Source organism: Trematomus bernacchii, unplaced genomic scaffold, assembly GCF_902827165.1.
Source record: "Trematomus bernacchii unplaced genomic scaffold, fTreBer1.1, whole genome shotgun sequence".
In the NCBI taxonomy this organism is placed as follows: Eukaryota; Metazoa; Chordata; class Actinopteri; order Perciformes; family Nototheniidae; genus Trematomus; species Trematomus bernacchii.
The window spans coordinates 24,051-35,991 of record NW_022987922.1 but is presented as its reverse complement, the minus strand read 5'-3'; the positions used below and the strand labels follow the sequence as shown (position 1 = coordinate 35,991).

Sequence of the window (11,941 nt, the reverse complement as noted above, 5' to 3'; positions counted from 1 at the left end):
TTGTATTTGTAGTCTTGTATGTGTTTAACAGAGATTTAAAAATGTGTTGAATATGGATATTGATGTATTTGTGTGTCGTTGTTTCTCTTGTAAAGTGAGTCTTTAGAGAGAAAGAACCAGAGCTTCTTTCATTGGAGATATTTGATTCTAAAGGTTTTTAATTTGTAACTAAGTCTCAATGTGTTGAATGCATAAATGAAAGTTTGAATAATGCAACAAAACAAAACAGGTCGAGTGCCACATTTACACGTCTGTATATTTTTTAATCTTGTTAATAAAAGAACTAAGAGGACAAAAGTGAAAATCTCAGTCTCATGCTTTCTCTAACCCTTGTGTTGTGTTCGAAAGCTGTTACCGTTCATGGTGTTCGGGGTACATTTTGACCCATGATTTATCTCAGTCCAAAACACAAAACATAAATGACTATCATCCAATATTGTTTTAACTACATCATAACTAACTTATTATGCATTCATAACCGTACAATCCTGTTGTAATTTAATCAGGGACGTGCACAGACATTTGGAGGGGCTATTGCTCTAAACTGGAAAAAGGCCCCCCCCCCCGAAAAAAACCATAAGACCTTTTGAAAATTCGAACTTGTTTTTTATGTAAAAGGTTCATAAAATAAAAACACAACACTGTCATTGCAAGTGACACTCAGTTGACTTTTATGTCCACTGCTAAATTCGTTATTCAGGCACATTTTTTGTTTTGCGGTCCATATCTCATTAAAATATCTAATGTTAGTAAATATTAAAGAAAAAATTGGGACAATCCTGTTTTAATGTAGTTTGACCATTGTAACTGTGCAGACATAGGCTACTGATAAAATAGGGCTTCTAACTAATTACCTTAAATAAAATCACTAATTAATTAAACCAGTTCAATACGCATTATTCTTATTCTTATCATTCTTTATGAGCGCAGTAACGGTAAGGTATCTAATTACTTATTTATTTAGTATTCCATAACTTAATAACAGCAGTGGCGGCTCCAGAGTATTTTTGTTGGGTAATCTATGGTAGGGCTAACCCATACAGTGGTGGGACTCAAGTCAGTATTTGCAATGTAATTACATACACGCTATATCGCCCCCCTTGACAGTGAAACGCCACGCGTGAGGTTTAGATGATTTCCCTGTCTCAATCCAAATTGAACTGTATGAAATTATAAAAAGGCACATTTGTCTTGTAGTAAATAAAAAGGGCGACCTGGAGCCATTCCTGCAATTTCCCCACAGGTGAAAGAGTTGACATGCTGAAAACCCAACCCCTGCAGGGGGGTCTGGGGGGATTCTCCCACAGGAGATTTTTTGAAATACTAACATAAAATACACATTCTGGTACTCTCTTGAGAAGAAAAATAAATAAATCTATTACTACACATTTAAAAAAATGAATGCCATTTTAGTTTTGTGTGACTTTGTTCTGAAAGCTGAACCTGCTGCTCCTCACAGAGAGAAGAGGGAAGAGGCTGTGTGAATTACTTTACATTGTGGATAAGGGTGGATAGCCCCCATTGTTCTGTGTGTCAAAATGAAAGACAGCCCACACACCTATCAATCATCAAACCGTGGGGTCTTATTTCATTACGTGTTGATTTCTATCAACACGTAATGTTGTATCGATGTATAGAGATGTACTACAGCAAAAGTATTCTCCGTCGGGACTTCCTGCAACAACACCACGCCGTTATCTTGATTCTGATTGGCCAGAAGACATTATCAAAGATGTTTTATTGGGAAGACGATCACTACGTGACAAAAGTTTTCAAAACCGTTTCTAGTCTTCGGTATTTCCAGACAAGTGGCTACTGAAATCAATCTTACTAACTGCTGTCTGTGCAATTTACTCCGCGCGAGTTGGCGGACTTTATTTTGCTTACTTTAACATCATTTTTCATGGTGGGGCTAAGCCATTTCTTGGTATGGCTGTAGCCTACCCCAGCCATACCCTGGCGCCGAGATGGTCAAACTAAAGTAGAGACATGGCAGAAATCCTACAATGAAGCGGGACACTGAAGTGTTCTCCTGTGAGAGGGTTATCAAGAAAAGAAAGCGAGCGGCCCCATTGAGGGAGTTTACGGAGCAGAGTAAAAGACACAGAAAGACAGAAGCACAATAACAAGTGTATTTAGGTGTATATCAGTATGAACTGTCCAGCTGTCAGATTGTAAACAAAGTCACGTGACTGGGGGCAGATGACAGCGCTGACAAGGTGTGCTTCCCGCAGCGAGACGCTACAATACTAATTGTGGGCTTATAATAATAATAATAATAATAATACATTTTATTTTTAGGCGCCTTTCATGACACCCAAGGACACCGTACAATTTGTTAAAAAAATAAATAAATAAAACGCTAATAGGCAGCAAAACATGATAAAAACACAAACAGGAAATCATGGAGGAGACAGTCAAGTGGACACAAATTAAACATATAATAGGGAGGACTACAGTGAGTAGGCAGATTTGAACAGGTGGGTTTTTAATTGGGATTTGAATATGGTGATTGTGTCTGACTGTCGGATGTGCGGGGGGAGGGAGTTCCAGAGTCTGGGAGCAGTGCAGCTAAAAGCCCGAGCACCCATGGTGACGAGGCGTGGGGTGGGGACGGTTAGCAGACCAGCAGAGGAGGAGCGGAGGGAGCGAGACGGGGTGTACTCCTGAAGAAGGTCAGCCAGATAGGGGGGGGGCCAGGTTATGTAGGGCTTTGTAAGTGAGCAGTAGGTTTTTGAAGTTGATGCGTGATTGAACGGGGAGCCAGTGGAGTTGGATGAGGATGGGGGTGATGTGTTCTGAGGCCTTGGTGCCGGTGATGATCCGGGCTGCAGAGTTCTGTATGATTTGTAGTTTGTTGATGAGCTTGGTGGGGATGCCTGAGAGGATGGCGTTACAGTAGTCGATGCGGGAGGTGACAAAGGCATTGACCAGCAGTCCGGGTGATGTTATTTATGTGAGGTGAAAATGAGAGGGAGCTGTCCAGGATGACACCAAGGCTCTTAACTTGGCCAGAGAAGGGGATGGAGTAGCCATCAATGATGAGGTTGGAGGCAGGGGAGGATGAGGTTTTGGAGAGGGTGGTTTTGGTGCCAACCAGCAGGGCTTCGGTTTTGCTGCCGTTGAGCTTTAGGAAGTTCCTGCTCATCCAGTTCCTGATGTCCTGGAGGCAGTTGGTGAGAGAGGTTGGGGGGAGGGCAGTGTTGGGTTTGCTGGAAATGTAGACCTGTGTATCATCGGCGTAACAGTGGAAATGGACATTGTGATGACGGAGGATAGTGCCAAGGGGGAGTAGGTAGATGATAAACAGGAGTGGACCCAATACTGACCCCTGAGGAACACCATGTGAGACAGTAGAGCAGCTTGACCGGTGGGTGCTGAGACGGACATATTGTTTTCTGTCTATGAGGTAGGATGAAAACCATGAGAGTGCAGTACCAGTGATCCCAATGTCTGCCAAGCGTTTGATAAGCAGTGGGTGCGAGATGGTGTCAAAGGCAGCTGTGAGGTCAAGGAGGATTAGGATGGTGAGCAGTCCAGAGTCAGCTGCACGGAGGAGGTCATTGGTGATTTTTACCAGCGCTGTTTCGGTGCTGTGCTTTGAGCGGAAACCCGATTGGAAGGGTTCATGAAGGTTGTTTTTGTCCAGGTGTTGTTGAAGTTGGTCTTATCATGTTGATTCGGCCACAATAGAAAACAAAAAAAACTCTCGCTCTCTCCAGAGGGGCAGGTCAGACACAAATGGCAAACGGGCTGTTGCCTGGGCAACATTAGCCCGTACCTGTGCACGTCCCTGAATGTAATGGTATGGCCCAAAACACATTACACCACATATTGCACACGTGTATGTGTGAGTTCAGGTTCAAGTGTTAGTGTACGTTTTCTTTGAGAAAGGTTGAGTTCCCGTGGGGGGAGGGGGGCAGAGGGAGGGGAGAGCAGGTGCATGATGCGAACAATTATTGTTACAGTGGATGAAGGGCAGTGGTGTAGTGGTAGGGTGACCAGGTGCCAGAAAGCCACAAGTGGGACAGAGAGTATGTTTGTGTGGGACAATGTGGGACATGTAAATGTAATGTTGACGCATGAACTGTCAACGGGGGGGAGGGGGGGGGTTGGGTACACTTTGGACCTCTGTCGCCTGTCAGCGCAACTTACATAATGCCGTTTAAAACATATAATAATGGGCGGTGCCGGCCGTCAGCGAACCGAGCCGGCCTTTCTCCGCAGAAAAGCGTTTTGGCCAATCAAAATGAAATATGCGGGACATCGTCTCAATTTGCGGGACGCACCAAAAGTCGTGAAAATGCTGTGCAGTCCCGCGCAAAGCGGGACATCTGGTCACCCTATGTAGTGGGGATTTTTTTACTGGGTGGACACTATGGACGCGCTCGTGAACTGTCAACGGGGGGGGGGGGGGGGGGGGGGGGGGGGGGGGGGGGTACACTGTGGACCTCTGTGTCGCCTGTCAGCTCAACATGATGCCGTTTAAACAAAATAATAAAGGGCGGTGCCGGCAGTCAGCGAACCGATCCGGCCTTTCTGCGCAACTGTCACTCAAATGCGGGACATAGTCTCAATTTGTGGGACGCGGGACAAATAATAAAAATGCTGTGTGTGCAGTCCCGCAAAAAGCGGGACACCTGGTCACCCTACACACACGGTGCTGCCCCTCACACACACACGCTTCAAATCAAGTTGCATAAATGCTTGAGCTATGTTTTTATTATAATTACTGTGAAATCTGCCTATTATGTTTTCGTCATTATTACAACAAATACACACTTGCAACTGATAACACTGGCAATGATTTTATATTTATTAGACTGTTAAAAAAAAAAAGAGCATGCTTCAAATAAGTGGGGGTACGGGTACCCCCGCGTCCAACGCCCACTACACCACTGATGAAGGGTGTGGGGGAGGGGTGTCTAAAGTCAAAGATGAATTTTGATTGGACCAAATTTGACCCCGAGTGACCCACAACAATTCTGCTGGGTCTCCCCAGACCCCAACACCAAATTATACACTTTTTTTTATAGAGACCTTCAGACTTGGCTAAAATTGTCCAAATCAGTTTTGTAGTGTTTATATATCTGTTGTGGAGGATATCATGAAGCCTCGTTCAGATACAAAAAACTAGAGCGTAGTTATTAAAAAATTAAACTTGAAACGGGTCACGGGAGACCCGAACACAACATAATATATAAATTATTTTTCTGAAACAAGATATTTTCATGTTTTTATATATATTTGATTTATTAGTAGGATTAAGAAAAATCAGATGAATTCAGATGTTACGTTATTTGTAGCTAATGTAGCTCTTTTAGTAAACCCTGCTCATGTCTCGTCAGGTTGGTGTAGATTTCTCTCCATCTGCATGTGTTTGGGCACATTGCTGTTCATATGTTTCATCGTTTTTGAAGCTGCAGCACGTTACTCCTATAGGGCCTTTCTCATTCCTCTCATTTCCCCTCCTCGACTCCTCGACTCCTCGACTCCTCGACTCCTCGCTCCTCCGGTAGTGACCCGGAAATGGATTTCAGCCATGTTGAAGGACATCTCATTTCTCTAAATGCACTTGGAGGACCGAGGATGTGATGCTGTGAAAGTCATTTTGAGGTAATAACGTAAAAGAATATGTTAAACAATGTCTATATTTACTGAGCAGTGCCTCATCACACACAATACCTGAACTCTGTGCGGATATAATAAATATATTGCAGACCCAGATTGTTTATGCCTTCATTTTTTGTATCTATTGTACTTTTTATTGCGACATGACATTGAGCTGAGTGGTGTCATTGTCAAGTGCTGCCTCTTTTGTATTTGTGGTAAGTGAATATAAATTAAAGGTTTAAACAATAGATGCAAAAGAAGCTGTTGAAGTTAATAGAAGTGATCAGTCCTGCTATCCACATCCTTATTCAGTCAAATACTATGGAGGACGGAACATGACATAAGTATAAATAAATAAATGCATAAATAAATGTATGAATGAATAAATAAATACATAACATTTGAGAATAAAACAGAACACACATTATTATAAAATCTTTAACATATTTCTACATTTAAAAATAAGGACAACAAAAATAATTTGCTCCCGACCCGGGGTACTACTTCCGGTCCGGATGCCTGAGTCACTTTTTAAATTAGTTTTGTATCTGGTTTAATAATTTCATAATGCCCTGAGGTTTAATTAATTTAATAAACACTAATTTGATGTGCCCTTTTCAGATTGATTTGATAAATAATAATACAATTAAATAAAAAAAGAACGAACGCAACGTAACATCTGGTACGGTAGCCGGTTTGTCCAAAAAGTCACCCGACATGAACACGGAGCGAATTTCACAGTAGCTTCATTGTATTTTTTTATATTCATGTATTTAATTTGGCACAATCTTCTTTGTCTCCTCACTTAAAGAACATTTGTTGGCATTTTCTTTGATGTAAATAAATAAACTTGTGTTCACTTTCACCCTGACTCTCTCAATGTTATTGGTTGTTGTGTGTTACTGTCTCCATTTCCCCTAGGGATGGAAAAAAACACAAGAATGTATAAAAAATGAAATAATCCAGTAATTCAATATATATTATTCTAAAATGAGACATTACGCACAGTAAGTACTTTTACTTTTGCTACTTTGACAATTTTCTTGATGCCAATTCGAGTTAGATATAGATTAGTAGATAATTCAAAAATATAAATCAATGATTAAATACACTTTGACAGATATTTATAGGATAAGATATCCAGCAGCAGGACATCAAGTTATTCAAATGATCTCTACATTTACTAACTGTGATAAAACACATCAATAATCATTATAGTAACCCAGTAACTCAATATATATATACGATTCTGAAAAGGGCCATAATGCATAAGGAGTACTTTTACTTTTGGTACTTTAAGTATATTTTGATACCAATGCTTTTGTACTTTTACTAAATGTCAAATGTAGAGCAGGTTGTGAGCGAGGCTCCGTTTGTAAATGAGGAGACAGTTCAGAGTGTCTGCTCCTCCTCCTGAATGACTCAGAGTTTGATAAGCCCTCCCTCTCCTTCCTGCTCTCAGACACAGCCAGCTCCACTCTGTGTTTCCTGGCTCCTCCCCTTCAGGTCCACACTGAGGAGGAGGGGTGTAACCAACATGTGGGTAAAGCACAAGAGCTGATAGGCCACATTCACTGCGCACACACATGCTGTTCAGATAACCTGTCACACTAGTTCCAGCTCTCAGGAAGTGAAACTCACACTCGCTGCTACTGAGAGGTGAAATGGCGCAGAAAGGAGTTCAGCTGGAGCGGGAAATCTTATCTTGTTCCATCTGTCTGGATCTACTGAAGGATCCCGTGAGCACTACCTGTGGACACAGCTACTGCATGAAGTGTATTAAAGGCTTCTGGGACGGAGAGGATGAGAAGAAGCTCCACAGCTGCCCTCAGTGTAGGCAGAGCTTCACACCGAGGCCTGTCCTGCTGAAAAACACCATGTTAGCAGCTTTAGTGGAGGAGCTGAAGAAGACTGGACCCCCACCTGCTCCTGCTGATCTCTGCTATGCTGGAGCTGAAGATGTGGCCTGTGATGTCTGCACTGGGAGGAAACTGAGAGCCTGTAAGTCCTGTCTTATGTGTCTTATATCTTACTGTGACCAACACCTCCAGCCTCATTATGAATCACCTGCCTTTGAGAAACACAAGCTGGTGGAGCCCTCCAAGAAGCTCCAGGAGAACATCTGCTCTCGTCACCACGAGGTGATGAAGCTGTTCTGCCGCACTGATCAGCAGTGTATCTGTTATATCTGCACTGTGGACGAACACAAAGGCCACGACACGGTGTCAGCGGCAGCAGAGAGGACTGAGAGGCAGAGAGAGCTGGAGGGGAGTCGACTAAACATCCAGCAGAGAATCCAGGACGGAGAGAAGGAGGTGAAGCTGCTTCAGCAGGAGGTGGAGGCCGTCAATGGCTCTGCTGATAAAGCAGTGGAGGACAGTGAGAAGATGTTCACTGAGCTGATCCGTCTCATGGAGAAGAGAAGCTCTGATGTGAAGCAGCAGGTCAGATCCCAGCAGAAGAGAGAAGTGAGTCGAGTCAAAGAGCTTCAGGAGAAGCTGGAGCAGGAGATCTCTGAGCTGAAGAGGAGAGACGCTGAGCTGAAGCTGCTGTCTCACACAGAGGATCACAACCAGTTTCTGCTCAGCTACCCCTCACTGTCAGCCCTCAGTGAACCTACACACTCCTCCAGCATCAACATCCGTCCTCTGAGCTACTTTGAGGACGTGACGGAGGCCCTGTCAGCAGTCAGAGACAAACTACAGGACGTCCTGAGAGAGGAATGGACAAACGTCTCACCGACTGAAGTGGAGGTTTTACTGTCAGCAGCAGAGCCCACCACCAGAGCTGGGTTCTTACAATATTCACAGGAGATCACTCTGGATCCAAACACAGCACACACACGGCTGTTATTATCTGAGGGGAGCAGAAAAGCAACACTCGTGAAACAACAACAGTCTTATTCTCGTCACCCAGACAGATTCACTGGAGCTTATCGTCAGGTCCTGAGTAGAGAGAGTCTGACTGGACGTTGTTACTGGGAGGTGGAGCGGAGAGGGGGAAGAGTTCTTGTAGCAGTCGCATACAAGAATATCAGCAGAGCAGGGAATGAAAGTTTATTTGGACACAATGACAAATCTTGGTCCTTATATTGTCACCAAAACAGTTATTCATTTTATTACAACAGAATCACCACTCACGTCTCAGGTCCTCCGTCCTCCAGAGTAGGAGTGTACCTGGATCACAGAGCAGGTGTTCTGTCCTTCTACAGCGTCTCTGAAACCATGACTCTCCTCCACAGAGTGCAGACCACATTCACTCAGCCGCTACATGCTGGAGTTTGTCTTTGGGATAATGGAGCCACAGCTGAGTTTAGTAAACTGAAATAGCCTGAAGTCATTTGAGGAACTCTTCTACTTCTTAAACTCACCGTGTGTCCATCAGAGCTGATTGCTCATGTCTTCACTGCACAGAGATCAGCTGTCAATCAAACATGATGGGTGGGGCTTGAACATCTTCTCACGAGTTGTTCTGTGTCGTGTTCAATTATCATATAATCATTTAAAACATATAGTCTTATACTCTGATTGCCTTTTACTCTGTTCAATTGTATTTGTAGTCTTGTATGTGTTTAACAGAGACGTGTGTTCATGATTTAAAAATGTGTTGAATATGGATATTGATGTATTTGTGTGTCGTTGTTTCTCTTGTAAAGTGAGTCTTTAGAGAGAAAGCACCAGAGCTTCTTTCATTGGAGATATTTGATTCTAAAGGTTTTTAATTTGTAACTAAGTCTCAATGTGTTGAATGCATAAATGAAAGTTTGAATAATGCAACAAAACAAATTAAAAGAAAAGTCATAAAAAAGAACAGCCAACAGGTCGAGTGCCACATGTCTGTATATTTTGTAATGTTGGGGTTTTTCTTGTTAATAAAAGAACTAAAAGGACAAAAGTGAAAATCTCTGTCTTTTGCTTTTTTTAATTATAAATATATAAATAATTTTTCTGAAACAAGATATTTTCATGTTTTTATATATATTTTATTTATTTGTAGGATTAAGAAAAATCAGATGAAACCAGAGCTGAAAAAGGTGAACTTGTAGAATCTGAAAAAGGCATCTCTTGCTAAGATCAATAATGGAGCCTGAGGCTGGTGAGCCGTTTCTCCAGTAGTGATGTGTCGGTCGCGAACGACGGGAGCCGGCTCGCGCCCGCGAACGAGCCGTTTTTTTTGTTTTTTTTTATTTTTTGTTAAGTAATACAAGACAGAATGATATGATGATCTCCGCGCTACAGCTGCTCCGTGCATGCATGCAGTGACATGTAATATCCAAGGATTAGAGACGGTTGGATGCTGCTGTTTTGAGCATTGCAATATATTTATTTTCACTATGTTATTTATTTATGATTATCCTTGGGCTCAGCAAAGATTTGATGTCAGCTGTTGCTGTCTTTTTTTCTATAGTTAATACTGAAATAGAGCCCTGCTGTTTTGTCAGGGCCTTTTCTTTAAATATAATTTTAAAATGTCGATACAGTAGCCCCTTTTTTAAAATGTCTATGCTTAAGTTTTTATAGGTGTTGCTATCTGCTTTGTGTAGCGTGGTTCTACAAGCAAGTCTGTGCATTCATTGGGTGGTATCAGAGAGATACAAGGGTCTGTAAATGCAATGAAAACAATTGGCCACAGCAAATAATTGATATTAAACATGTAATTTTTACTTTTGAATACTTCAGTACAAAGGATGTATTGAATAATTTAAGTGATATGTGTACACATATAAATCATTAGTCAAAACAGGGTTACATTTGATTGAATTATAAAAGGTATAATATGTGGTAAACTGAAGAGCCGAGCCAAATGATCCGGCTCACCAAGAAGAGCCAGAATTCCCATCACTATTCTCCAGCAGCAGTTTGATGTCAGACCGGTCCGACCGGAACAGGAAGGAACTCCTGCGTCACGTTGTAAACCTTAAAGTCACACAGGGAACATTGAGCTTCTGTTCTTCTGTGGGTTTGTTTTGAGTCTAATGTAAGAGTATAAAGCGAGGTGTGTGTGTGTGTGTGTGTGTGTGTGTGTGTGTGTGTGTGTGTGTGTGTGTGTGTGTGTGTGTGTGTGTGTGTGTGTGTGTGTGTGTGTGTGTGTGTGTGTGTGTGTGTGTGTGTGTGTGTGTGTGTGTGTGTGTGTGTGTGTGTGTGTGTGTGTGTGTGTGTGTGTGTGTGTGTGTGTGTGTGTGTGTGTGTGTGTGTGTGTGTGTGTGTGTGTGTGTGTGTGTGTGTAAAGGAACTTAACCCTTTCATGCACGAATAATCACAACCTCAGTCAGGATTTATTTTACCAAGTGTTTTTATTGCTCTGGGGGCATGAACAACAATATGTGGACAGTATGCGTTTATGTTTGAACTGAAGACATTTGTATTTAACACAAATATTGATAAAATGATAAATAAAGATGTGCAAACTTAAAATGATATATGTAAATATAAAGAAAATCTGCATACATATCCAAAACACCATTTAGGAATACTCTATTTCACTTTCCTGTATAGAACACATGGAAAGAGTAACCTACACACACCGCTGGCATGTAGACTCTCCGTTACAGTCTCTGTTATAGCTATGAACTTTTAAGAACTGATAACTGTGACACAACAAGATCCTTCATTGGGGATGCTATCTACTATGGTAATTGGCAAAGCACCCAGGGCACAAGGCCACGAGACACTGCATGCAGATGTACTTGGTTCTTCGTGTGCATGCAGCATCGTTACAGTAATTACATAATTACATTATAATAACATAAGTATATTGATTTACGGCCCAAAAAGATATTGCAGATGAAGTATTTTCAAGAACAACAGTAGCAGTAAAAGTATGAATTGTAGTTGAAATATAGCCAGTGATGCATGACGTCCACATTAGTGGACAGATGATTAATCATCATTTCCTCCCAACATAAAATCAATACTTTGACAATTTATGAATTATATGATTCCTTAGTTGTTACTTGATGTCACCAACATTTTTATACCTGGCAAGATATCGACGAGTGACTGGGGATGCTTCTCACTTCTCTTATTTTTCATTTCCTCGCTCCTCGGTCTCGGTATCACCGGAAGTTGATTTGTCTGCGCCATCTTGAGTAGCGTCCTATAGAGAGGCGAAGTCCCGCCCATCTACTTCCGACCCATGGGACCTTATTTTGGAAAAAGTATGTATTGAAGTCAATGGGGAGAGAAAGATTATCTTTCGATCCCGTTTGAATTGTGCCACGAATTACACATATGATGTTTGTCAATCTTAAATAATAATTTCCAAGTCAAAAAAGTCACAGTTTGTCATAAAACTGTTGAAATATAAGACTATGAAAAATACGCAACTA

The 11,941-nt window shown here is 41.9% G+C and overlaps 1 protein-coding gene across 1 annotated transcript; it reads left to right on the top strand.

Moving 5' to 3' along the window:
• Window positions 1-7,056: 7,056 nt before the first annotated feature.
• LOC117470638 (tripartite motif-containing protein 16-like) lies at window positions 7,057-9,095 on the top strand. The gene has a single exon (XM_034115452.1). The coding sequence runs from the start codon at window positions 7,278-7,280 to the stop codon at window positions 8,940-8,942; it is 1,665 nt and encodes a 554-aa protein (XP_033971343.1). The 5' UTR covers window positions 7,057-7,277; the 3' UTR covers window positions 8,943-9,095.
• Window positions 9,096-11,941: the final 2,846 nt, after the last annotated feature.